Source organism: Lutra lutra, chromosome 15, assembly GCF_902655055.1.
Source record: "Lutra lutra chromosome 15, mLutLut1.2, whole genome shotgun sequence".
Lineage (NCBI taxonomy): Eukaryota > Metazoa > Chordata > Mammalia > Carnivora > Mustelidae > Lutra > Lutra lutra.
The window spans coordinates 54,929,074-54,955,351 of NC_062292.1; the positions used below are offsets into that span (position 1 = coordinate 54,929,074).

The 26,278-nt window shown below is 39.2% G+C and overlaps 1 protein-coding gene across 17 annotated transcripts in view; it reads right to left on the reverse strand.

The window, feature by feature from the left end:
- ESRRG (estrogen related receptor gamma) overlaps positions 1 to 26,278 on the reverse strand; it is a 625,647-nt gene that overhangs the window by 217,736 nt on the left and 381,633 nt on the right. For 2 of the 17 annotated variants that reach the window (XM_047704098.1, XM_047704096.1), the window contains exon 1: positions 11,365 to 11,553. The exons of the other annotated variants lie outside the window; for them this stretch is intronic. In XM_047704098.1, coding sequence (XP_047560054.1) covers positions 11,365 to 11,420 — 56 coding nt within the window. In that variant the 5' untranslated portion in view covers positions 11,421 to 11,553. Of the gene's footprint in view, positions 1 to 11,364; positions 11,554 to 26,278 lie in introns of those variants that run through there. 17 annotated transcript variants of the gene reach the window in all.

A 26,278-nucleotide genomic window follows, 5' to 3' on the forward strand; every position in this document is an offset into this window, starting at 1 on the left:
GGTTTCATGAAAACATAATTAGAATCCTATTACCTCACTTTCACACAAAAAAGGCTGAAGTTTTGTCAGGGAACTTCATGATCCCGTATTTGACTTCCCTCCTGATTCTCCCTCAGAATGCCACCTCTAATTTCATCTGGTTTTGTTTCATTATTATCAAAATGGGACAATTTACCTAAGTATATTTCAAAACTTGAACCTGGGACGATGTGGGGGATGTGGGGTACTCAGGTCCTAGCAGTCAAGATGTCACTGGAAATCAAGTTTTGCACATTCGATGGTTCACATTTCCAGTGGAGCGTTTACTACAGGACTCACTTTTCCGAGAGGCAATCCCAGATAATAGAAGAGCCCACGCTTCCTTCCAAGCGCCAAGACGGCACCACGAGGGAGTATGATGGAAAAAATCTCATCCTTGATCCTTCACTTAAGGACTGGAACCATGGATGAGTTTCTTTCCCCCGGGTGACTTTTGAGGTTGCTCAGGACAGAAAGAACCCCGTGGACGAGCAGCAGTCGCAGCTCCGAGATCAAATGATACTGAGTGTTCCGCGTGGAGTGCCGGCGACAGGAGGGAAGCCCTCGGATAAGAAGGAAAAGCAGCAGCCGCGACAGCCGCTGTGCGCATGATCAAGGGGTTCAAGGGGTTCGACGTGCAGTTGCCTTGCAGCGGGGCTCCGGAGAACGCCCACTTCTGAGCAAAGTTAAGACCACCTTATTTTGATTATAGTGCTTTCCTCGGGCAGGAATTTTATTTCGGCCCGAATCTTAAACCATTACATTTCCAGTGATGCATTTTTATGTTTACAATTGACATCTTCATAAAAGAATGAAACCTTTGAGCAACAGCTCCAAAGCATGAAGGTTGCCTGCAGTAAGTACTTAAATTATTTTACACCTAAATGGAGCTCAGTTGTTTTTAGTTAAAATTTAATAAACCTTAAACTGATGACCTTTCTTCCACAGAAAGGCCCAGAGTTGCAAAAACGAACTTTCCAGTGAAATATATTTTAAGGAACTAGTGCTGAACAAAGGGCTATTTAAAGCTGAACGCTTTGTCAATTTATCAGCCAGTGAACATTCTGTTCCCGAATCTCCCGCTGCTGCTGAATGTATAGAACGCTGGTGCCTTGCTTAATCGAATACTATTGATTCGAGTGTGTCACAGTGATCTCATTGAGAGTAATCAATAGTAATCCAAATCAATCAATCTGCTCTTGCACTAATCATTTATCAAATCTGAATACACCAAATTATTTGTAGGCGTCAAATTACAAAGAAGAGAAGATGGTTGAGCTGGGAAAGTTAATGGTTTATATTAAGAGCAAAACCAATATCTCTCTCTTTGTCAGGGGAGGTGCTTTAAAATAGGCTGTGGCTTGGACAAATACATTTATCTGCTCATTAAAGCATCCTAAATTTATAATTAATCTCATTCCATTCCGGGGGGGAGGAGGGGGGCAAAAACAAGATTTCTTTTCTTATATAGGACTTTGCTGGTTCAGCACAAGTGACATCAATGTCCACATGCCCTAACTTACTTAACAACAGCACACAAGCATTTTTACAAGTCTGATAAGCTAAGTTTCAAATGCCTGTCACCCCTCTGCTGGAAAACAAGGGGACTCGATTGACACAGGACATAACTGCATCTTCTAACATCAGAAATGATGTTTAATAGAACAGGAGTGGGAAAAGGCATACTTAATTTCTCCAGAGAATGTACAGCCTAGATGCACCTGCTTATCAAAGAAGCTGCTGGTGATGCTGAAGGTTCCTTTATCAACATATTCACCTGTAATTTAGTCAAGGTAATAAATCCTGCTATTCATTACGGCACACTCAAAAGCAGCCCTACTATTTAACTTGAATGAAAAAAGGCACAGAGTGTCTAAAACATTTACTTTTGCTAATGTAAAAGTGTTGGCATTTTACTTCGTTCCGATAAGCTGGTGCCAGTAGCAGAGTGATTATTCTTTTCTTATTCAAAGCCTATCAGCATTTCGAAAAGCTCTCTCAATCTTATCAGGTGTATGAACAGCACAGTTACTGAAAACAGTTTGTACTGCTCCTCTCTCTTTCTGCCAAGCTATCTGATAAACCCCCAACTAACTAACTGTATTTACACACAATCACACAGAAGTTGTATCCTCTACGCCCTGTAGCCAGACTCCAGGCTGCCAAGGATTTTTGCGCTGGGACATTAACTTAACAAAAATGTCAGCAGTGAGTACCCCAAACTGACAACAATCAAGAAAACACCATAAAAGCGCTCAACTAGAATGGACAACAAACAGAAACAAAGGAAAACAAATATGAAAACTTGAAGGCAAGCCCTTTGGAATTCGAGAGGGGGTTAGAATATACTGTGTGCGCAAATACGGATCAATCTCACGTACTTACCTTTAATCAAAGTAAATGATCCCTTGGCAAAACAGATGAATAGAAACAGACATTTTCAAAGAAAATATCGCTGCCATGGAGGGGGTTGAGGGAAGTTTCTTAGAGCGGAGCAGGGATTTCCCCCACCTTTCAGATTATCTCAGTGTGGATGAAGAGAGGTTCATTACATTAGCAAAGTAAGACAATAGACAGTGTCACCGAACTTACCCCATAAACTGAAGACAAGATAGAAAGCAAGGCTGTCACATATGGTGACCACATTCTCAGGACAGATTTTCCAATCATTACAACCCTCATAAATGCTCTAGACATTAAAGTTTTGTTCACTATAAGGAAATAAAAAAAAAATAAAAAAAATACAATTTGAGTGTATAACCTCTTCGTATTTTTCTCATTCTCCAGACTAAGCAACTGAACAAATCATCACCCAGGCCAACCTGAGCAGGTGATCTGCTCTCCATTTCCATCTATTAAAAAATGCTTAGACCAGTTCATGGTTCAAATGAATTGAGAGACACACCTAATCATTTATGGGAAGTTCTTGGGAGCATGAAAGATAACAGTGACATTTATAGAACATAAGAGAAATCTAAAATGTACTTGAACAACTGAATAATAATTTCTGACCCTGGGAAACAATCCCTGCTCGGGCTCCTGTGCATAAATTAGCCATTTGTTCCTCACCTCCTTGTGCTGAATGGCTAGGAGAGGACAGAAAAAGGCGGCCACAAGCTCCCACCTGAGCCCAACTCCTGACTCTGTCTAGACTCCAAGACCAGAACGAGCCTCTCCTTAGATGTGTAGAGCAGTAAGAGGAATAAGCCAAGTGTGGAGTTCAGTATAATTCAGCTGATGGTTGCTTTTCCAGCTGTGACACTATGATCCCATGATCGACGAGGCAAGTCTCATGTAAGTCTATGGATAAAGGGATGCTTCTGTCACTTACTGGACCCAGCACCAACTGTATACAGTTGCTTCCTCATAGAAAAAAAAAGACGCGAGTCTCATCAACCATATGCACCTTTCCCTTTCCTGGGTCATGAACAATGGGTTGCAAACATAATATTCCTCCTTAAAATATCTGATCTGTTTTAATAGATTGGTGATGCTGAAGAAAGCATTGTCAGAGGATTCCTTCATTTATGGGAAAATGAACCTAATTCAACACAGCCAGCTTACATTTTTGGGGAAGTTCAAGTTCTATGATAATTTGGAATTACGGAGGGCAAAGGGCAATTGATTAAAGAACCTCATATCCGAATACTTGTCTCTAAACAAGTACCTTGGTCTCTATAATTTTTCATATTACTTGCTACTTTTGCTAACTATGGATATAATTTTAGACACTTTTCAAAGTAAAATAAATTCTTACAACTATAAAATGTAAATATAATAACTGCCTTGAAAAGAACACCTTTTAAAACATTTCAGTTCACATTGTAAGCATTAAAAGTGAGCATTTATTTAACGTGCCTTTTGTTTAAATACTCAAAAGCCATTATAAATAAGCAAAATCTTCCTAGGATCGATGAAAAATTCAATTTTTCTTGTGCGAGGGAACCATCCTGACCATGCAAGGGAAAAAAGTTAATATGCATCTGCCTATTTTCTGTGCACAAGTTCTTTTTCAAATTTCATTTTTCTTTTTGCATTCTGAATAAGCCATACGAAAAGAACGCCCAAGACTTTTATCTTCCTCAGAAAATGTATGCAAAATGCAACAAAAAGAGATGTCCCTTGTTAAAGACGGATTGCCCAATGCTCCTTCCGATTCTCCACTTCTTAAAGTCTTTATTTACTTCACACTCAGGAGCAACGGAGGCTCACCACTTCAGAGACTTTTAAAGCAATAAATCCCTTTGTTACTTCCAAGAGAGTAGAAAGATTTGACCATGTTTAAGTTATCCTCCCCCACCCTTGTGTTTTTTTTGTTTTGTTTTTGTTTTTTTTTTCTGGTACAAAACTCATTATTGTCTATGCTGTCTGTATTCCACAGAGTTTTAAAGAGAAGTAGGCGAGCAGGCTGGTTTTCATTACACTTCTCCTAGCCATCAATCTCTGATATGATAGGAGAATTTATCGGTAGCTTCCCTTTTATTTAGTACCATCTTAACCAATTGTTTGTGGAGAAGGTGTATGATGAAGCGAAGTTAAATTGACACATCTGTGATATGCCTGACAGCCTTCAGTATGCCTAGTATTAATTTGTTTTCTTTGGCTAGGTAAGTACTGCCAAGGCATATTACACATAATGTGTACTTCCAATCAAAATGATGAAAAGTATATATGCAATTCTGTGTCACTCTCAGCAGTATGAGAAAGCACAGAAGAACGTATAGGACAAAGACTGCCTTTTATAATTAAAATATAAATTTACTTTGAAGTTCATTTTTTTTTTTTTTTAAACAACGTAATCTAATCTTAGGTAGGCTCTCCATGAGTTTCACACTTGAAGCAGTAAAGAGATTTTAAGTGCCAAAGCTACAGCCATAGGTTGCATTTCTGACGGCCAGGGTTGGGTGTTGCCTATCTCTATTCAAAGGCACACACAGGTCCATGCCAGTATACTGAAGTGCACTCCGATGGACCAGTGAGAAGTCATTTTATTTAAAACTGCACCTTTTCTTTGAATGCTTTGCCTTAGTGAGTTCTCTTCCAAATATACATTTGTTGCCATAAACTAAGATGGCATGGCATCTGAAGAAATCAAAACATAAAAAGCAAGTTTCCTCCAAACATTTAAAAAATTTTTTTCAATAAAAAGGGGACTGATACATGCATGGGCACACGTGTGCCTACGAACACATACACGCACGCACACCACCACTACCGCAAAATCTAAATCCTCTGAATTTGATGGTTTTGTATAACTGACTAGAAAATACATTTGGAAAATAATGAGAAATAGTGTCCAAATCAGAGAAAAAGAACACCTGGCACTTCTGTCAAGAAAAAAAGTAGAGAGGAAAGATGTGTTTGCTGAAAAACTCTGAATGGAAATTATTTTTAGTAGCTGAGGTTTCCTAGATCTTAGAATATAGAAGTCTGAAATGAACTTGAGACAAGAATGAGATGCCAGGTAAATCATTCAAAGGCAAAGGCTGTCACTTATCACCCTCAGATAATAAAGAAGCTAGCTCTGATGTGATGCACTGGCAAAAAGAAACAGTAGGATTTAAAAGAAGAGAGAGAGAAACATCAAATTTGTTTAAGTGCTATACATACAAGTAAAGATAGGAAATGAATCCAGGAATTTTAAACCAGAATATAAATAAGAACAAGAAGGACAACACAAAGAGCAGCTGGCTGAGGTTCTTTCTCAACACTCATTCAGATTTACTAAGCAAGTCACAGATCTCTAAACTACCCCTTCGAGTAAAATTCAAAAATTCTGAAATCCGTGATGTACTTTAGAGAAACAGAACACTTACTAGCCTTCTATATTTGCTTTCAGGGAAAAAAAAAAAAAAAAGGAAAAAAAATGAGGAAATGACATATTTATGTAATACAGATAAATAAAATTCCTATTTATGCATTTCTCTGAGAGTGATCATGTTTACATTCAGATATATTTGTCAGGCCCTTGAATTAAAAAAAAAAAAAAAAAAAAAAGAATGTAGCCAAGAGCTGATTCAAAACTATTTCTTGGACAGGGCCCAAACCAATTAAATTATGCATTTAATATTAGTAGCTTATTTCCTATTTTACAAATCATTTATGATTACCAGCTTTTAAACTTAGGAAGGATAGCAGTTAAAAATTCATAAAATCAGAAACAAATCGAGTATTAGGTTACCTGTTAACCTGTCTTTCTGTATAGTTTAAACCCATTCAGTTTAAAATCAACCTGGCAAATACCCGAAACACGACTTCCAGGTTAAATCATGCCTGGCAAATTGAACTGGCCAACTAATCGATCTGAAAAATACCTGCGATTCACTTTATTATATAATGTAATGAGCACTGTTAGCAGCCTACCTCTTCCATAGAGGTACATAGTTCACGTGCATCTATACACGCAAACAACACGTGTGTGTATCTACGGACTGCTCTGGATTTTAAAGTACGATGTGTGTACTGACGTATGTGTAATAGTCCAAACCGTGCTTATCCATATACACATGGCGGTGAAAATAATCAACAGCAAAGCATACGAAATGCAGTGAGGAGAATGAGAAGCGGCAGAGACGCCTGGTGTCATCCCTGCACTATCAAATGTACACATAAGTATGATTGGAGAAAGAGAACCTAAATATTTCACTGTCAGAGAACGTCGCAAACTGCAATTCATTTCTATCTCATGTGCTTTAGGACAATGACAATTTAATACAAGGCCAGTGGATGTAAAAGAGATAAAAACTGAACAAACTGGGCCAGTGTAATCAAAGATTTTCTCCAGAGAGCTGGCGAGGGCCGGAGCTCATATGCACTTAGAACAGATCAACGTTGTATTGTTTCTCTCTTCCATGAATTTGCTATGAAGCAAAATTCCAAGCCAAGCTTAGCTACTGCAATGACTTTAAAGTTCTATTGAAATACCTCCGATGCTCTTCTCTATTTCCAAATGCTTCAGAGGTGGCTCTAAAAAGTTTTTTTGATATTAACTGGTTTCACAGAAATCATTGCCATTAATTGCCACTTGTCTGACCAAGTATCAACCACGGGCACAGATCTGAATTTGTTTTATGAAATCCTATAAGCCAAACCTTCCGTGCTGCACAGCACTTTGAAAGTAAAACAAAGAAATTTTTTTTTAGTCACTAGGCTAAAACAAATGTTGAGGAATTTTTCACAAGTGATACGGACTTGAGACTAGGCATTATGCCTACCTCCCAAAAGAAAGGTCTCTTCTTTGTCTGTAGATCTTCCAGGAGTAGGTATTGTGAAAGTATTGTTAAATAGACTCGTAGAGAAGTTACCTGCCCTCTTTGATGAATAGCACCATGTATCGAAAATTAATTGCAAAAGTATGGCCCAGCTAATGAGATGGTCCTTATCTTTTCTCAGCACAGGAAGCACAAGTATTTTTCTGCTGGCTCGATATTTTATAAAAAATGCCTAAAGTGTTATTAACTAAGTAAAAATCTGATTCAAAGACCTCAAAGACCCAAATTATCATAAATTCTAAAACCTGGAAAACCTGGAGTTAAACCTGATTTCCTATATAATTTCCTTTTTTAAACCTTATTTCTTTTCTTTTTGACTTTGAAAAGAAAACCAAAGGGGGAAAAAAAAATCTTTTCTCCAGCTTCTATGAGCATTTTTAAAAACAGAATTACAATACCCTTTTTAATAAGATGGTCAATATATATTACAGGTCAGATTAAATCAAAGAAACATATCAAAGGCCATCAATTTAGAATAAAAAAAAGAAAGAAGAACAATGATACCTTATTGGGGGGAAAACACTGGAAAAATGATCATTCATGCAAGAGAATTAATGGATATCCACAAGGGCTTTGCTAATAACATGGGTTAATTACCGCTGCAACACACAAGGCTCAGTAAATAAAGCAGCAGTGCCATAAACACATTAAGATGAGAAACCATCACTATAAGAACCAGCCAACACCATCACCCTTGCCTCTGCCCAGGAAAGGGAAAGCTGTTTTCCGGCCCTTTCTGTCACAGGAGGATTTCTAAACTTAACCACCAAATGTTTATAAGGTAATCCATAAATTACTGACACAAAGGGCTGGTGAAACATGGGGTGCCCATCATTTACTCACCACTCCCTTCCCACATTTATTCCATTACTCGGAACACTTATTTGGCTTACTCGAAGGAGAAAATCCACATGTTACGTAATACACACTGTCTGGCTATCTTGACTATCTATAGTTTGGGATATGTACAATGGCTATTAAATTTTCAGAAAATAGAATTAATCTGTTCGCTTTAGTGCAGGGATGGGCAAGGCTACAAGATTCTGCCGCTCAGGAACACTCACCCCTAAGTGCAGCTAGTTGTCACTTCCAGCATTTACAAAGAATCATCTGAAAACCCCACCTCACACCACCTACCTTTAAGGCTGCAGGTGTTTTCAACAGATTTACAGAGAAGAAACAGGAGGGAAAGTAATATGAGTTCTAAGTCTGGAGTTTAGGTGTTCTTTCTTAGAAAAATAAACTTCAAGTGTCTGTTCATAGTTTTCAAATAATATCACATCTTAAAGTGATTTAGGCAAGCTCCTTTTTCTAAAAAAAAAAAATGTATCCACTCGGAGTTAGGCTTGCTGTTGTTGTTACTGTACAAATTTTTTCTTCCTGCCTATTTTCATCTCATACATTTTGACGTTACAGTATTACTTTTGGATAGTTGTGTTTCAATTTACATTTTACTGTTAATAAGGAGAGACGAGGCCGAGGGAAAAAACAACAACAACAACAACAAACCCAGACACAGAAAGAGTGGACCGTACAAATAAAACTTGCATAGCTCCAAAGAGGAATTTTAAAACACAAATCTGTTTCATTTGCAATGCTGGGGATTTCAATGATCAGGCTGAATTTACTAAATGTTCCCTCCTCGCCTTGCCTGTTTTGGAGTGTTTCAATTGCCTTTCCTTCTTCCAACAGCTGTGACAACTGTTAAAACAGTCAGTAAAATTAAGTCCGCTCTATAATCCTGTAGTCAATGTTACATTTTAATCAGAGGTTGAAAGGGATTCATGTGATGAGCACACTCATTTAGAATGATTAGACAGACACATATGTCAAAATGAGCAGATATATTATTTTCATCTATTTATGCTATCAGTTATTACTGCTATTAAATGTGAAACAAGGTCTCAAGTATTATGTCCTTTAATGTGCTGGCACATTCCTAAATAAAAAACACATAGTTATAGGTTAACATTTTAGGCTCTCCTAATGGTGGTCAATAAATTGTACGAATCTTTTGAACAGCCTCCAAAACAGAAATTGGCTAGTATTTTCCTCTGAAACTGCATAACTCTGGTTTCATTTCTATGTATACACACACGTGATAGGGTTTAACCCAGTACAATTACTATGAATATTAATAGCATGTATAAATTCTGTGGTTTATTAATTGAGACAGAGAGGCAGATGCGTTGCTTAGCATTAGATCTTTCTGTCTGTCCAGTGAACCACGTAACCATCAGAACTGCATCCAGACAATAAATCTGTATTTTTTTTAAAGATGACTTTTTAATTGAGCCAAAAAGAAAGCTAGTTTGAATCTTGCGCCAAAGCCAAAAGGACATGTGCCCTGATTTCATTTAATGCATCTGCTTTAGAGGCTATCTAAACTAATTATTCAAATTAGCTATAAGAAGTTAAATTCAAGAAAACTACTTTAAAAAGAAGCCTCTGGGGATTTTTAAAGTTTGTTTTCTTTATTTATTTACAGAAGAAAGTTCAGAATCTGGGTGAGCGTGGATAACACCTTCTCCTGACAGGAAGACATTTACACCCTCCAGTTCCACGAGCCCCAGTGCACTAACCTTCAAGCCCCACTTGAGTGGGCAGTCCTACCTTTGTTATTTCTCATTTTTATTTTCACACAATTTAAGGTTGTTTCTGGCCTGAGTCTGTCGAACTGGATGCAAACCTTGCCAGCTTTCAGTCCCTCCTACGCCCATCTCTTGGAGAATAGCCCTTGCGTGAGTGTGTATGCGAGTTGAGAGAGCGTGCGTGTGAGGGCACGTGCAAGCGTGCAGAGACAGATCCACACACACTCGCACCCCTACACACACGAGCAGCCACTGACAGTGCGAGTCACTTTTCATCTCTTACTTAATTACAAAGCAATGCAATACGCAGTCACAAAGGACAGCTAGTGGACATCTACCTAAATGCACTACCTCCTCGTCGAGAGTTTCAGATTTTCTTCACAATCTGTAGAGAGATGTTTTGCCAAGAGCACTCTTTTCAGAATTATAACAGTTGGTATTACTGTAAATGTGAAAGCAGAGCGGTATAACTGGACTCAACAAGAAAGATGATCCAGGGACAGGTCTCAGGGTAGACTAATACGTTATCTTAACAGTGGGCTGAAATTAAGTTTATGACCTACTCTTCTCCACAAGATGCTAATTGACTTGTCCAACCCCATCCACTTCTCCCCCACCTTTAGTGTTCCAAAGATATCGATACCGAATATATACACATATACACACAAATCCATGTGCATAAAGATATTCATGAATCCGAATTAAAATGCACCTAAGACAAAAAGTACTTTTCCCTATTTTCTGGACGTGATACATGACACAAATCCACAATCTCAATGTTGTCTGTTCAAGGGGAAATTTTAAAAGTCACTACTGTTTCTTCTTTAGGTTTTTTTTTTTTTTCCCTCCCCTTAAATATTTATAATGTGTGAAAATCTCATGTTACTTAATGGACTGATTTGTCAGTTAAGTGCTGACTTAACGCTAACCATGCAAATAACATTATTCTAGCCCTGAATTGCACAGGGCTAGTTTTTAAATTGTTCTCTGAAGGAGAATTAGTAAATGTGCAATTTTGCCTCTAACTCTGCGCGGTAAGAAATGACAGGGAGCTGAAAATATCTGTCAAACTGCAAATACATAAGAGGCACTCAATAGTATAAATCATTTTGAATATTGTATTTTAAAACATCTTTCCTTGGGAAAATGGGTCCTAGTAAAAGATGCATTTTAACAGTTCACTAAGCATTTGTGCCAAGTGCCTATTCTTAGCACCTGAATAAGAAGTGACTGTCACACAGCTGTTTTACTGACAGTCACTGAGCTTTGCCTCAAAGGTAACATTGTAGTCAGAGAACAATTCTCGACTTACTGAATTAGGAGATCACCCTCAACACAAAAGGCACAAGACAGACACAAACAAGCACTCGTGCACACATCGTACCCAGGGCATTACCTGAATCCGTGTGCAAAGATACACTCTGCCCGCCCCCGCACACGCACCCCCACGGCGAGTTTTCAAAAGGAAAGAAAAAGGTACCTACTCTTCCTCGTAGTGCAGGGAAAAAGATTCAGGCAGGCAAAGTTCTACCGAATCCATGTGCGACCGGCAACCATTATTCGTGCTCCCCAGCTATAAATCAAAGTTTCCTTGACAGAGCACAGTGCAATTAACACAAATGTTCTCCTAGTGACAAGCCTATAGGCACAGCCAGTTGGGACCAAAGCTCTCACACTCTCCTAATCAAGGACTTAAAGCCCCGATTGGAGCTTATTAATATGAAGTAGGGCTTTACATATGCAGTCCCACCGGCCCAGCCGCGCAGCCGATTGGGGGGCGTCTGCCCAATCAGGAGGGAGGCGACAGGAGGCTGCTCCGGCGAGCGGAGCCGGGCAGGTAGGCAGGGCGCGGGGAGCTGCGGGGACTGGGCTCGGCGAGCGGCGGGGGAGAAGGAGCGGGGCCGCAGCCGCGATCGAAACGCTCCCGGGCGGCACCGTGCGTTTCCTTCTCTGTCTGTCTTTCTCTCTTTTTCTGGGAAGCTACAAAAGAAACCTAACTAACTTAACTCTCTAGGCACTGGAGGGATTTGTCTCGGGTGTCCAAACCCGAGACCCATTTTGCCTTGAGCAGAAGAACGCACGCACACTCTCGGTTCATTTGGGAAGAGGATTCTGCGGAAGGTAGAGAATCAAGTTTGTCCTGCCTGGTCTGTGTTTCACATCCCCGGGGGGGGGGGGGGGGGGGCCTGCTGCTTCGGCAGTGCCGTGCTTCCCCCCCCCCCCCCCACCCCGGTTATTCGTAATCGCGTCTTTTCCTGGTTCCCTGCTCCATACTGGGCATTGGAAAAAATCAAAGACAGTCTTCTAAATTGTTCGGGCGTGTGAGCCCCTGGGATGGTCCTCCCGGAGGTGGAATGCAGTTTTGCACAACTACAGAAGAGGAAATAGTGCTCAGTCCAAACTGAGAGGATGCCTATGCAAATTATATGTGTAAACATTTCTTCACCTGCTGTCTCCCTACATACAGATACACAACGCATAGCTTTTTCAAAGCAAAGGTAAACAACTCTAGGACAAATTGGCTTCTCCAGTTACAGGCGTGGGGGTCTGAGGGCTGTAGGGGAAATAGTACATTAAATCCATCTCAGTGCATTTTGACAAAATACAGACTGCGTTTCCTTTTTTTTTCCTCCCCCCCCAACCCTTGCCTAGAGAGCATTACTACACCCGTGCACTAAATGTTCTTAATCACATACTTATTTCAATACAAGCTTCCAAACATATACAAATGTATATGATTTTACCCAAAACATCAGTTTCCAAATGAAATGCAGTGTACATATTTGTTTCTATACATAACACACCCTGAATGCTTTAAAAAAAAAAACAAACCCAGAAACATTTTGTAAATCATCACACAGTCTGGCCATTATGAGGAATAGTTTCAAAGAGAAAACAATTTAGGCAAACTAAGAATTTTCAATCAAAAACAATTTTTTTTAAGGATATAGAAGAGAAGGTTATTTTCCCTTCAATAATGTAGAATGTGTTCTTAGTTTTCGTATAACAAAGAGTTTTCTTAGGTCCTACTTGGAACTACAGGCTCTTTTATACTAGCAAATATATTGGAATAGATGCCAGCTATTGATGGCAAATTGCTCCCTTATGGAGAGGGGAAGACCCACAGTTTTGATGTAATTCAGCTCTACTGCTACCAACCTTTCGCATCTGAAGTGTTCCACAATATAAATAGTATAATCTTTGAGATCAAAATAAATTAGTTCAGATATTCAGTGTGTGTTGAAGTCACTAAATCAGAACTCAACTCTCTTAACCCTTTCAGATTTTCTAGGTCTTTAAAAAAAAAAAAAAAAAACACTAAAATAGAGCAGCCACATTAAAATTCAGAATGTAAAAAATGACAGACCTGATTTGTCCCCCCACAGAAGAAAGCAATTTTCCTGCCATGTATTTGACCATATCTAAGATATGGACCCGATTCCTTTTATTTGTGGTCTAAATTCTTACAAGTTTTTAGATGAGAACTCACATAGCAAAAACTGTGCCTGAGAATAGTGTATAAAAGCAGGTAGTAAAAGCTTAATTACCAGTAGCATTATGCTGTCTATATTGTTAAATGTGAACTCTGCAATTAAGATGTAAATTTGGTTGTGAGCAGTGAATTAAAAGAGCTTTGAGATGTAGAAGAAAATCCAAGCATTCTCCAGACACCACCTCCCAAAAAAAAGGATTGTCTATTCAACCAAAATGAGACATGTAATCATTTTATAATTAAAAAAATAAATAAAGAGGCATTTGGAATAGAAACATGATTTTTCCAAAATAGAATTAAAGAAATATGGAAGCTAATACAGCACCAGAATGAAAGAAAAACATCTTTGGTTCAAAGATTATTATCTACATTTCTGAACAAACTAAAATTCCCAGGATAATTAATAGATCCAGTTGTATACATTTTTAAACAATGTCCCCAAAACAGAGTTCCTTTTTAATTTTTTTCTAAAGACACTTTAAAAAAATAATAATTTTATGTACTCGACCCACCTTAAAGCACTCAATACATTCAGATTTTGCACCTGTGCAGAATCCCGCACTGTATTCAGTTTCTTTGCATTATCATGCTGTGACAGAACCTGTTTATTACTCCTTTGAAATGGCCTTTTAAAGACAAGATTTGTAGTCAATTATTTACTGATGGACCTTAAATCACCACATTTCATAGGAGTCATCGTTTACTTCCCAGAATTTTCTTATTTCCTTTTGGGTACTGATTTGCCCCATTAGGAACCACTGGATCTCATTGGTATATATTTTAGACATGTTTAGACTCTTCCATGTGTCAGTCTCTTCTGTGCTCACAGAGACACAGGTACAACAGACAGCGCATCGTCCCCACTGATCTCTCACTAACCACATTTCATCAGTGCAAGGTACAGTGTCCACTGAGCTAGCTGCTTTCTGAACGACCAGAAATATACCAGTGTATATACATACATGGATCTGTATGTTCCCTTTGGGATCAAAGTGTCACCTTTGCAAGTCAAGGACCTAAGATTACACAGACTGTCTTGAATCCAGTTTAACCAATTTGAAATTTAAAATAACATTTACTGCACTAAACCTGCAAGACAGCTTCCAGAATATTTTATAAACACGCAGCTTAGTCATCTCCAGAATCTTCCCTAACCACAGTTTTCTCACCTTGAAGGAGGAAACAGTGGATAATCACGGGAAATACACACATCATGGGCAATACTGAGCATACATCTTTTAGAATCTCAACAACAAAGGATATTGGGGAAAAAAATGAAACAAACAAATTAAACAGCCTCGACTAAACACATATTGCTAAACAGTCAATACACTTCACAATCTTACCACAAGGAGTCTACCCAAAGCAGGAAAAAAAAATGGGACTCAATGAAAGAACCTCTTAGGACTATTTCACACGGAATATTAATCAATTAGTTAATATCCATCTATTATGCACCAGGCCGTGGGTCCATGCCTAGTTTCAATCTCTTTTTCCTTAAACAATGCAGTCACAAATACCCAGACAACTTCATCCTCAGGCCCTAACTCCTGCACAGACACCAGCAGAAAATATACTTCATTTCCATTTGAAAGAACAGAATGGCAACAAGCAAAACTCAAGTGCAAACAACACGTAGCTTCCTGTTGACTGTACTGGAAATTTTACTGTATTTTAGTCAGAATCCTTTCCTAAAACAGTGAATTCTTATGCTGCTAAGAGATGACGAGAAATGTTTCATCTTGCCATTATTGCATATTAAGAGCTACTTTTAGTTCCCATCTTCCTTTTGTGAAAATTAACGGGACTAATCTGTCTTAAAATGCTTCTAGTTGTCACACTGTTTTTGAAGCAAATTTTATTTTATATTGCACATCTGTCATTTGTTAAATATTTAAAACTCAACAAGGCATAACGAATTTAGATTTTCCGATCGCTTTCTAACCTACCTTTGTGGATCTTTCCTCAAGAGCAGAAACCCTTAAAAAAGCTCTTTAACTCTGAACCATCTTCCCTGCTGTCTTTGATAGCTTGTGTATAGTATAATGTACCATAATGCAAAAAGCAACTCAAGACTATTACAAACTATTATCTTTAACTCTAAAAGAAAAACCACAAATGAACATCCCTGCAAAAAATATCCTGCTGGGCAAACAAGAGGCTTAGACACCAGGATCCCTTTTGCATCCTCTGATGACCTGGGTGGCCCCGAGCAGGTCACCTCATGTACCTACCCCTCTTTTCCTCATCTGTGCATTGGGACTGCTTTTATGCTTTAAACCTGCTTAAGAACACACCTTTCCCAGTGGGAACGTGAAGACGACTTTCGGAGTCAGTATGACTACTTTCCTCTCTATCACCACCAAACCTCCATCAATTCATCATACCTCATCTTTTGCTGCCTTTCATTTCTAGGGCACAGGCTTTGATATTTAAATTATTGTCTCGATTGGCAAGAAGCAATCATTTCGACTGAAAGTGATCACTTCCACAGAAGCACTAATAAAAACCTCGCCTTTTGACAAACCTCTTGTCCTATAAATCCATCCCATTCCCAAATTACCAAGTCCATGTAAAAAGCCCATTCTCTGGGGAGCAATTACCTCACCTCTATAACACACCAAAAACTCTTTTCTCAGGGTTTGTGAAAGTGGGGGTGGAGGGAGTGGGAATCAAAGGAAGACAGAGAAAGTAACAGAGACAATTCGGTTTCTGTTTAATTAATTTAGGATTATTTCACTTTCATTTCATCAAGCTAATAAGATACATGGTAAAATATCAAGCAAGATTAAGTTATAAACTATAGTAGCTCCAATGGGAAAAGCAACTTTAGTTACACTGTATTTCCAACATATGGTGAATGACTAGACGCATTTTCTAGTATCCTATGAGCTTTCTATAACCTGTATGGCATATATTTACAGAGCAATAGTTAACATTTTGAGATTATATGTTAATAAGTGAGTTGCAGTTATATTCTTTCCTGAATGTTAAGCACCATGAGCTAAATGCAGAAAACATTCAAGGTCAATGTCCCGTTTTAGACCTTTTCAGGCAGCTGTAATATTATGATAATCAAGCTTAAAATATTCCTATAGAAAGAGTAAATTAGCCTTTTCACTTGAAAGATGATTATGATAAACAATAAACCTAAGAGAGGACAAAATCCCTATTTTTAAAAGCCATAAATTGTTGACTCAATCATGTGTGTGATAGTGTTGTCCAAAATAAAGGGTAGCTTAACTCTTGAGAGGAAGGGGGACGGGTGGGGGGGGGGAGAGTAGTGGAGACAGAGCGGGAGGGGGAAGTGGAACAAATATGACAGATTTTAGAATAAGCAATACTTGCTTTGATACTAGCAAAATGATCAAATTATCCATCTTAAACACCCCATTCAACATCTATTCAAAGTTAAAAATGCATCGGGCCAAGAAACATCAAAACACACAAAGTATGTTTTTTCCTAACTTAGAGGACTCTTGGACTGTATTTGAAAGTTCTCTTTTCCTATTGTTCCCTTTAACCCTTTCATCCAAATTTTCAAAGGACCACTGGGGGGAGGTATGTTAAGTGAGCCCTGCAGCATCTGGTGTCCATATAAACAGACTTAGAGCCTATTACTTTTTTTTTTTAATGTTAGAACTGTCTGACACACTCTTCTAAGCTTCCCTTTTATAAATGAGCACATTTGATAAAAATCTGCTTTCCCCAAGCAAGGCAAATTACTGAGGGGTGCGTGTCTGTCACGCCTGGCCAAAGTCAGAAGATGGTGGAAGGTGTCGGTCACTGGGAAGGTCTCATAGGCAGCTCCGCAGTCAACCTTGGGCTCCTGTTCCAATTACAAAGGATGAGGCTTTGGCCTAGGGTCATGCCACAGATCTAACTCTCAGTTTCCTTTGCTATTAAATGGGAATAACAATAAGAACAATCTTGTAAAACTGTTATGGGGATTAACTCTATTTAAAGTAATTTAGCCCCCGAGTCTGGTCCTAGTTGGGGGTGGGGAGGATAGACCCCTGACTCAGTGGGCCAAGACCTTCTGAATTGTGCCAGCTGTCCTAGCTTAATAATTTACATTTCTCCCTCCTTACACTCTCCAGAGTACCTCAGTTTGGATAATAAATTTTACTGTCATTGTTCACATAGTGAGCCTCCCATAAATGTTAGCCATGCTGTTTTTAAATCTCACTAAGTGAAAGAAAAAATGTAAAGAAATGGCATTATCCATTCATTTGGCCTTCATCTTTGGCAAGGAGTTCAAGGTGCTTCATGCAGAAAAGGAAACGAAGTGTTAAAGTATTCCCCCCCATGAACACAGTGGCCCTAAGAGGATACGGACTGCTTGCTAGAATACTGCCACGCACATATGGGCTCAGGATAATGAGAGGGGACGAAAGATGTCCCCTGTGCAGCCAACCATTGTGTTCATGCATGAGTGTGAAGAAGACAGATTTGGGAACGTTCGATGATTCTGCTGACTCTCCAGACCATTCCACTGTCCACTGTTTACCAAAAAGAAGGGGACAGAGACATTGCTCCTGGTCCTTTTCTCTTCCTTTAAGGCTTTCTTCCACAACCCTCTACTCCAGCAGTTCAGTCAATAATGCTGTTGATTTTATTACTATCCCAAGCACAAGCTCATTCACCCAGGAGCGACTTTGATCAGATATCTCAGTAACTCAACTTCTTCACAAGGCTTTGCTCTTGTTACACTGAATGGCCACTAATCTAGGGCAGAACACAAAGTCTGGGCAACGGGGAATGACGGACAGGGAGGGACCACAGGCATGATGAGTCCAACTTGGCTACCTTACAGGTGAGGAAAATGAGGCCCAGAGTGGCTAAGAGTCTTAACCCAAGTTTCATACTCAGGTAGTAGAAAAGCTCATATTAGAAAAGATTACGTGTCTCCTCTTCCCAGAGCTTACTTAGTAACAAGCTACTCATGTTAATCTCCTAGTTGTTGATAATATACCAGTGCCTGGTACTCCAGCAGAGGGATGAGCGCTCTGGGGGCAAAGGTCCCAGGTAACAAGAGCCAAGGGACATCACATCCCAAGAGATAAATACCCAAGAGTATATACCAAACTGTCCTTTACTTTCTCCAAAAGCTAGAAAGATAAAAAGAGTCACATATTTAAAAAGAAGTAGATTTGAATTGATAGACAGGAATTCTCTCTCTCTCTTTTCCCCAGGGAATTAGGTGTACTTTTTTTTTTTTTTAAGATTTTATTTATTTATGTGAGAGAGAGAATGACAGAATGACAGAGGAGGAGGTCAGAGGGAGAAGCAGACTCCCTGCTGAGCAGGGAGCTGGATATGGGGCTGTGGGACTCCATTCTGGGACCCCAGGATCATGACCTGAGCTGAAGGCAGTCGCTTAACCCACTGAGCCACCCAAGCACCCGAGGTGTCCTTTCATAAACACATTTTGACAATCATTTCATTTAGGGATCTGGTTTTTATGAAGTGACTCCTCCCTTCCCCACCTTAACCTCTCCCTCACTGTCATCTGTGAAACTGAGGGGTTCCCCAGAGCCAGCAAGGGCCCTCAGTAAGTAGTCCTGTCAATGTTACAGAAACACAGGAAGATGTCTTGAATGAATGAGGTGATGACTGATGTTAATATTCGGTGTCTTGCTGCCATATTTAAAGATTATAATTTGGTTCAATTATTAGAGCACTATAGGGAATTTTAAGAGATACAATTTTATATAAATATATAAAATATATTTATATGTGTATGTGCATATATCTATATATATTTATATCTATCGATATATAAAAGAAGTCAGTGGAAAGGAAGGAGCTAATAGAAAAAGACAAAAAAGAAGAAAAAAAATGAGAGGACAAGGTCCACCATTCTGAGCTGCTCCGGCCCTTCTAGACCAGTTAGTTTTCTGAGAGATCGCTTTCTTCCTCCTCTTTCTATTTTTGTTTCCCAAATATTCATAGTGACTAAGTGTGAGATAATGAAAAATAATACTTATTATTAAAACAATGCTGCCATGTCAGTACCTAAATCTATACCACTCACCCAGGTAACATGAAAACGTTTTCTCATTTAACCTGACAGCTTTTAAAAATCACCATATCCCAGATATGTCCGGAAAATAAATACTTTCCTTATAAAAGCATTCAAAGATGGCTCTTGTATACAACATAAAAATTTCTATATTAAGGATTCCGGGGTTTCCTTGCTTAAATGTTGACAAAGCTCCCATGAAGAATGGCCACAGAGTTCCATTTCTTCATGCCATTATGCTGGAACGGCACTGAATACTGAAACACTTTCAGAAAGGAGGTGGATTTCTCTTCTTATGGGAGAGGAAGAAGGGACTTAATTAATCAGCAGAAAAAGACAAAGGTCTTGCCTTTAGGCCACTCTCTTCCTCTCTTAATGCCTGTAATTCTTTAACCAAGTCCTGCATCTTCTGTTTGTGGTTTCATTCCAAGACCAAGACACTGATGAGAACACATCACATCAGGGAGAGACCAAAAAATAATATATATATATATATATATATATAACCAGACTTTGGATGCAAAAGAGAGTGCAACAAAGAATTCCTTCCTCATTTTCCTGGTAGATTAAAATAACAGGAATGGGGAAAAGAAATAAAATAAAAAATAAAATAAAAATTATGGTGATGCAGTAGGGGACCTGAGGACAATAGTCACTCTGAAGCCCTAGGGTCTTAATCTCACCTGTGGTTTGTCACTAAATGCACAGCTACTTGTGTCAGCAGCTTTATCCAATCAAACTCTGTGTTACAGAAAAGCAAATAACATAATTAAAGATCTCACTTTTTTTTTTAATAGTTCAGTTACCACTTGAATTAGAACATTAAATAAATCAAAGCCAATTTTCATCAGTGAGAAAAGAAAAGAAACAGATTAATTCACCCTTGGATGAACGGAAACTCTAAACAAAGAAGTAAAATTTAACAAAGGAAGAAGATTTTTTGAACTTTATATTTTTAAAGTATAACCAGCTAGAGAAGTTAAGCTGTTTAGGAAAATTTTTAACTATAATGAATAACTAGAATATCTAGTATTTTCTGATTATAATTTAACATTAACAATGCAGTTTCACACATGCATCTTTTGTTCCTCAAAACAACACTGTGGAGCAGTTAGAAACTACATTATTATTATCCCCATTGTACCGATGACAAAACTGAGGTCCAATAGTTTATTTGCTTGCCCAAAGACATTTCCATTGTTAGGTTGCAAAGTCAGGACTTAAATTTCTTGTTTTTTGTTTTTTGTTTCTTTTTTTAATTCCACTTGTCTTGCCCTCCTAATCTGAAGCAGTTTCCCAAAAGTGACATCCTCTTAAAAAAGACACACAGGAATACAGAAAGCACTCACCAGTACCCATTTTTGCTCCCCAAAATAGTTTTGTTTTAGGAAAGTGAAATAAAGCTGCTTCGACCAATTGTACACCTTATCCCTTCCTTTCTTACTGAAAAAAACACACATTTTAGAAGCACCATCTGTACCAGGCCCTGTGTAAATTTCCTGGGATAAACATATAGCTTAGTAATGAGAATGTAAAATACAAAAAAGGGAACCTGAGGTCTCAGTCTCCCTCTCCATCACTGATTTCACAGAAAGGTTTGGTATATCCCTCTGTTCATTAGTTTCTCTTCCCCAAGTTTCAAAGTAATGTAACTATAGTCTAATTCTAGAATATCTAAGCCAAAGAACAAAGACGCCTAAGGAGGAACAAAACAGTAGCAGCAGCATTTTTTAAAATTAAATTAAAATTAAAAATCAACCTATTTGTCTGGAAATTTTCCAAGATTTCATCATTAATAAAAAGGAACTATAATCACTCATATAACGTAACAGGTCTATAAACATTGGTGTTCTCTTCAGGATTATTCTATTTCATCTTTCCAGTCTTTCCAGAAGTCTGTAGAAGGAACATGCACGGCATACTGCCAGGTGTCTCAGTCCTGGCTCTATGACAGCTAGGAAGATCTTGAAGGAAACATGGCCACATTTTGTTTTCTCTATTAGCGAAGATGATTAAATGAGACAGTATGAGCTTTAATGGGTTCTTTCTGTGGTCAGAGTCTCCCAGTTTGGCCCCACCATTGGTTTCATTCCCATTGATTGAGCAGTTAGTCCTATTCAATTATTCAATCCCAATCAATACTTTGAGATGTACAGTATGTAAATGTAAACATTTTGTTTACTTCTACCAGACTTAATTCATGCGCTCTTACTGAGTGAGAAAGTTAACGTATTTATAAATAAACCAGGTGGTATTGCAAAGAAAGTATTCCCTTCTTTGTAATCTTGGCTGTCACTTAGCTACAATGCTTAGCAACACGATTTACAGAGTACACAGAACACCCTTCTGATCCTTGGAGGCCAGCGAAAATGTCTCCTATTTCCAGGGGTCCCCAGACTGAATCAGTGGCTCCCACCTGTGTCCCATAATGCTTTGCACTATCGACATCCTCTAACTGGCTCCTATCAAGGTACGTTGGGCTGTACTCTCTGTGTGTGTTCTCCATTTAGAAAACTTCTTGATAGCTTTTAATAATATATGCAGTACTTAGCACTGTAATCTGGACATTTTAGACTCAATAAATATTTGCCCAAGAAATTGCTGATTTTGGCCAAAATCATCACATTCATGCTGCTTGGGTTTTTTGTAATTGAGTTTCCGCCAGTCAGTATTTTTTTTTTAAGATTTTATTTATTTATTTGACAGACAGAGATCACAAGTAGGCAGAGAGGCAGGCAGAGAGAGAGGAAGGGAAGCAGGCTCCCTGCCGAGCAGAGAGCCCGATGTGGGGCTCGATCCCTGGACCCTGTGATCATGACCTGGGCTGAAGGCAGAGGCTTTAACCCACTGAGCCACCCAGGTGCCCCCCGCCAGTCAGTATTTTAATGGCTCCAATATATTTAGTCTTTCAGAATCAACTACTCACTAAATGAAACTGTATTTAAACTCATTGAGTAAAGAAGCATTGCTATTTTTTAATTCCTCTCCCTCCCTTGCCCTGTAGATAAAGAGAAAATGGTGACTGTGTTTCTCAGTATTTGCTTCACTCTTTTTTTTTTTTAAAGATTTTATTTGTTTATTTGACAGACAGATCATAAGTAGGCAGAGAGGCAGGCAGAGAGAGAGGGGGAAGCAGGCTCCCCGTTGAGTGAAGAGCCCGATGCGGGGCTCGATCCCAGGACCCCGGGACCATGATCTGAGCTGAAGGCAGAGGCTTTAACCCACTGAGCCACCCAGACGCCCCAGGAGAGAGAATCTTAAGCAGACTCCCTGCTGAGTGTGGAGCCTGATACAGGGCTCCATCTAAGGACCCTGAGATCATGACCTGAGCAGAAATCAAGAGTTGGACACCTAACTGACTGAGCCACCCAGGAGCCCCAGTATTTGTTTTATCCTTAAAAAGGGATTGCACAGTCATGACAAAACCCTGCCCTTTCCCCAACCCACCACAGAAGAGAGGCTATAGAACAAATATTTCCTAGTTTTGAATCATATTTAAAATCATATTCATAAATAAATCTACATCCTCATGTTGCCCTGCCTGGTCTCAGGTAACTGAATGATTTACTTAAGAGCTTGATTTTCTGGGTCATTATACTAATCTCTTCTTGAGAAGGAGAGTAAGAAGGAAAATTCCAAAGTGGCAGTTTCTAGCATTTAATGAGTAGCCTTTCTAGACTCTATCATTCATCCAAATCTGGTGATTCTAAAGAGTTAAACAGTACTTTAACACAAATATTTATCCCCTCAAATTAATATGTGGCTGCTTTATAGGGTAAGAGTTAAAAAAAAAAAAATCTCTGAAGTTCCCCAGTCTTGCCCAGAGAAGTGACATGTGGTGGAAAGAACGCTTAAGAAACAATGATTCTGGGGCACCTGGGTGGCTCAGTGGGTTAAGCCTCTGCTTTCAGCTCAGGTCATGATCTCAGGGTCCTGGGATCTAGCCCCACATCAGGCTCTCTGCTCAGCAGGGAGCCTGCTTCCCCATCTCTCTGCCTGCCTCTCTGCCTACTTGTGATCTCTCTTGCTGTCAAATAAATAAATAAAATCTTAAAAGAAAAAGAAAAGAAAAGAAAGGAAAAGAAAAGGAAAGAAAAGAAACAATGATTCTTCTCAGTCATCTGTAACCTTGGCCATAGCATTTCATCTCATGGTGCTTCAATGAAGAATGTGATTGGACTAGTGTAGTAGTAGAAGTGTGGGTCCCAGACTAGCAGAATGTACATCAACTGGAAGCTGGTTAGCATTGCAAATTCTCAGGCCCCACAGGCTGTAAGTTAGAGGTTGGAATCAGCAATCTCTTTTATTAACCCCTGGAAGAGATTCTGATATTTGCCAAAGTGTAAGAAACACTGGGCTAGAGGATCACTACTTTTTTTTTTTTCCCTAAAATTCTTTAGCAGCAGTCTTAGGAACACAGAGCTTCTATTATAACAGATTGTTCAGAATTCACTTTGTTATTCACTTACTGCTGACCAGGTTTTTCAAAGTTCATGTGTCAACGCATTGAGTGTTATGAATCAAGTCCTACAACAACAAAAGCCAAAATAAGTAATAATAAACAAACAAACAAATAAATGACTGCCTCTGACTGCTATGGCTAATTCAAAGACAGGAATATGGTTCTTGAATATTTAGAAAATCCTAAATTCAGTGTTTTGTTTTGTTTTGTTTTTCCTTCGTGTATGTTCACTGGTTTCACTCAGCTCTTCCTGATTCAAGATCTGAAGGAAAAACCTGAAAATCCTGAGGGACAGATATGGTGACTGGACAAGCTATAGACACTGTTTCCTTCCTTGGTTCTAGTCTGGCTTCTACCAGGCTTTCGCTGGTGGGCTCCTGGGCTGGTGGGTTGACCTCCTCTTTTTTTAACATGGTGGTGATTCTCACCACAGGTTGTTAAGAGGGTTAAATGAAATGGTCTACAGAGCAGTGGTTTCAACCCTTGAAAAAGTGTGATCCCCAGGCTGCACCTCAGCCAATTAATTTATAATCTCTAGCATCAGGAGTTTTTAAAATCTCTCCAGGCACATTCAATATGCTGCCGAAGTTGAGACGGGAGAACCAGCAGTAAATTGCTCTGCACAGGACCCGGCATCATTACGTCATCATGACTGGACCATATGAAGGAAGTAAAAGAAAAAGCACGAATGTGGTTACTGGGCCACCTAGTTGCAATCCTTGCTTTTTGGCTTGTTGGCTTAGTGATCTTGGGCAAGTACCTGAAGGTTTTGTCTCCGTGCTCCCATCCATTAAGAATAGCAACCAAACTGCTCTAACACCATAGGTTAAGCATACTGGAATTAGAGTTAAAAAAAAAAAAAAGAAAGAAAGAAAGAAAGAAAGAAAGAAAGAAAGAAAGAAAGGAAGGAAGGAAGAAAGAACAACAATCAACAAGAAGGAAGAGAGGAGAAAAAAAATACTTGTCCCACTTCATCAGGTATTAACATAAACAAATGAGATCATGTAAACCCAAGCTCCCTGTGAATTATGCAACTATAAGGAAAGATTACTCTTATATATAGTGTATAAAAACTATTTCTAACCTGCAGAAGTGTCGGTGGCCCCCGTTACGAGTCCAGTCACTAAATGCTAGTGACTTCTAGACCTTCTCTAGTCCTGCGGATGAAGCATCGGGTTCTGGTTCCCGAGGCCATGCTAACGTCCTCGAGCCCAACAGTATAATCACAGAATGATATCATCTAGCTCCGGGCTGGAATCACAGGGAGACTTTGTGAAATGACAGAAGCCTCCGTCTCGCCTAAACTCACTGCATCGGAATCTCTGAGGGCAGAATCCCAGCCGTGGTGTTTGGGGGAAAAAGTCCACTGGTGATTTCAAACTCTGCAACCCACGTTGAGAAAGAGAGGGGGAAAAAAAGGTGAAGCTGAGCATTACCTCCGGGGGCTCAAGTCCACCTGAAAAGCATTCTGGGCCTCAGCTTTCGTGTGACGTCATGCTGAGGAGCCAGATTTTCATGGATCTATCGTTCTTTAAAATTTAACTAAAATTAAGTCCATTACATTCAAGCACCTCGGAGAAAAAAAGGGACCTACGCAGTGCTAATCACTGAGATGTTGAGCATCATTTAAAAGTATATTCTAACACTGTGCTTCAGAATAAAAACAGATGTGATATGCTTAAATGGACTCTTATTATGGTATCATAAACAATGAGATTTAGTTGCTTTTCATTTTCTTCTTTATATTCTTATTTATTGTTGCAAGGTTTTACAATGAATGTGGATTAGGACTCTAACAGATAATCACAAATGGAATTGAGAACTGGGGTGGGGGGCAGTGCTAAATGGGTAAAGCAGACGCCAGACCCAAGCGAGGGGGGGTAATCTGCTCATTTATAAGTAACACATTCTAGAACTTTCAAACTGCTGGCAGACTCCTGAAGATGCGTGCCCACGTTTCACTTTTCTCTGCTTTTCCCTGTTCCTTCTGCTTAAGCAAAATCCTACTTATCCTTCATACTTAGTTCACCCTGGGGGGTCAGGGAGGCCTCTTGTAGGACAGAGACCCCAGCATCTTCTATCAGCTCCACTAACCAAATGCTATTGACATTTTTCTCCTCGTCGTCTGATTTTCCGAGGACTGTAAGCTTCTTGAGAATAAACTGTGTCCTGTTCATCTTTATAAATAATCCCAGCTCTTAGGACGAGTGCACAAAAGGTGATCTCCAAAGACTCATTAAACTGAACTAAAAACCTGCCTGGCTGTGGGAAATAGAAAGGAATTAATTCCTAAAGAGGCAAGAGTAAGATGTCATGCAATTATAGCTTTATTTTTTTAATAACACTTAGCGAGGAAGAGTCCTGTACATAAACTGTCTTCCATGTTCTTGCTGACCAGCTACTTGAGGTTTAGCCACA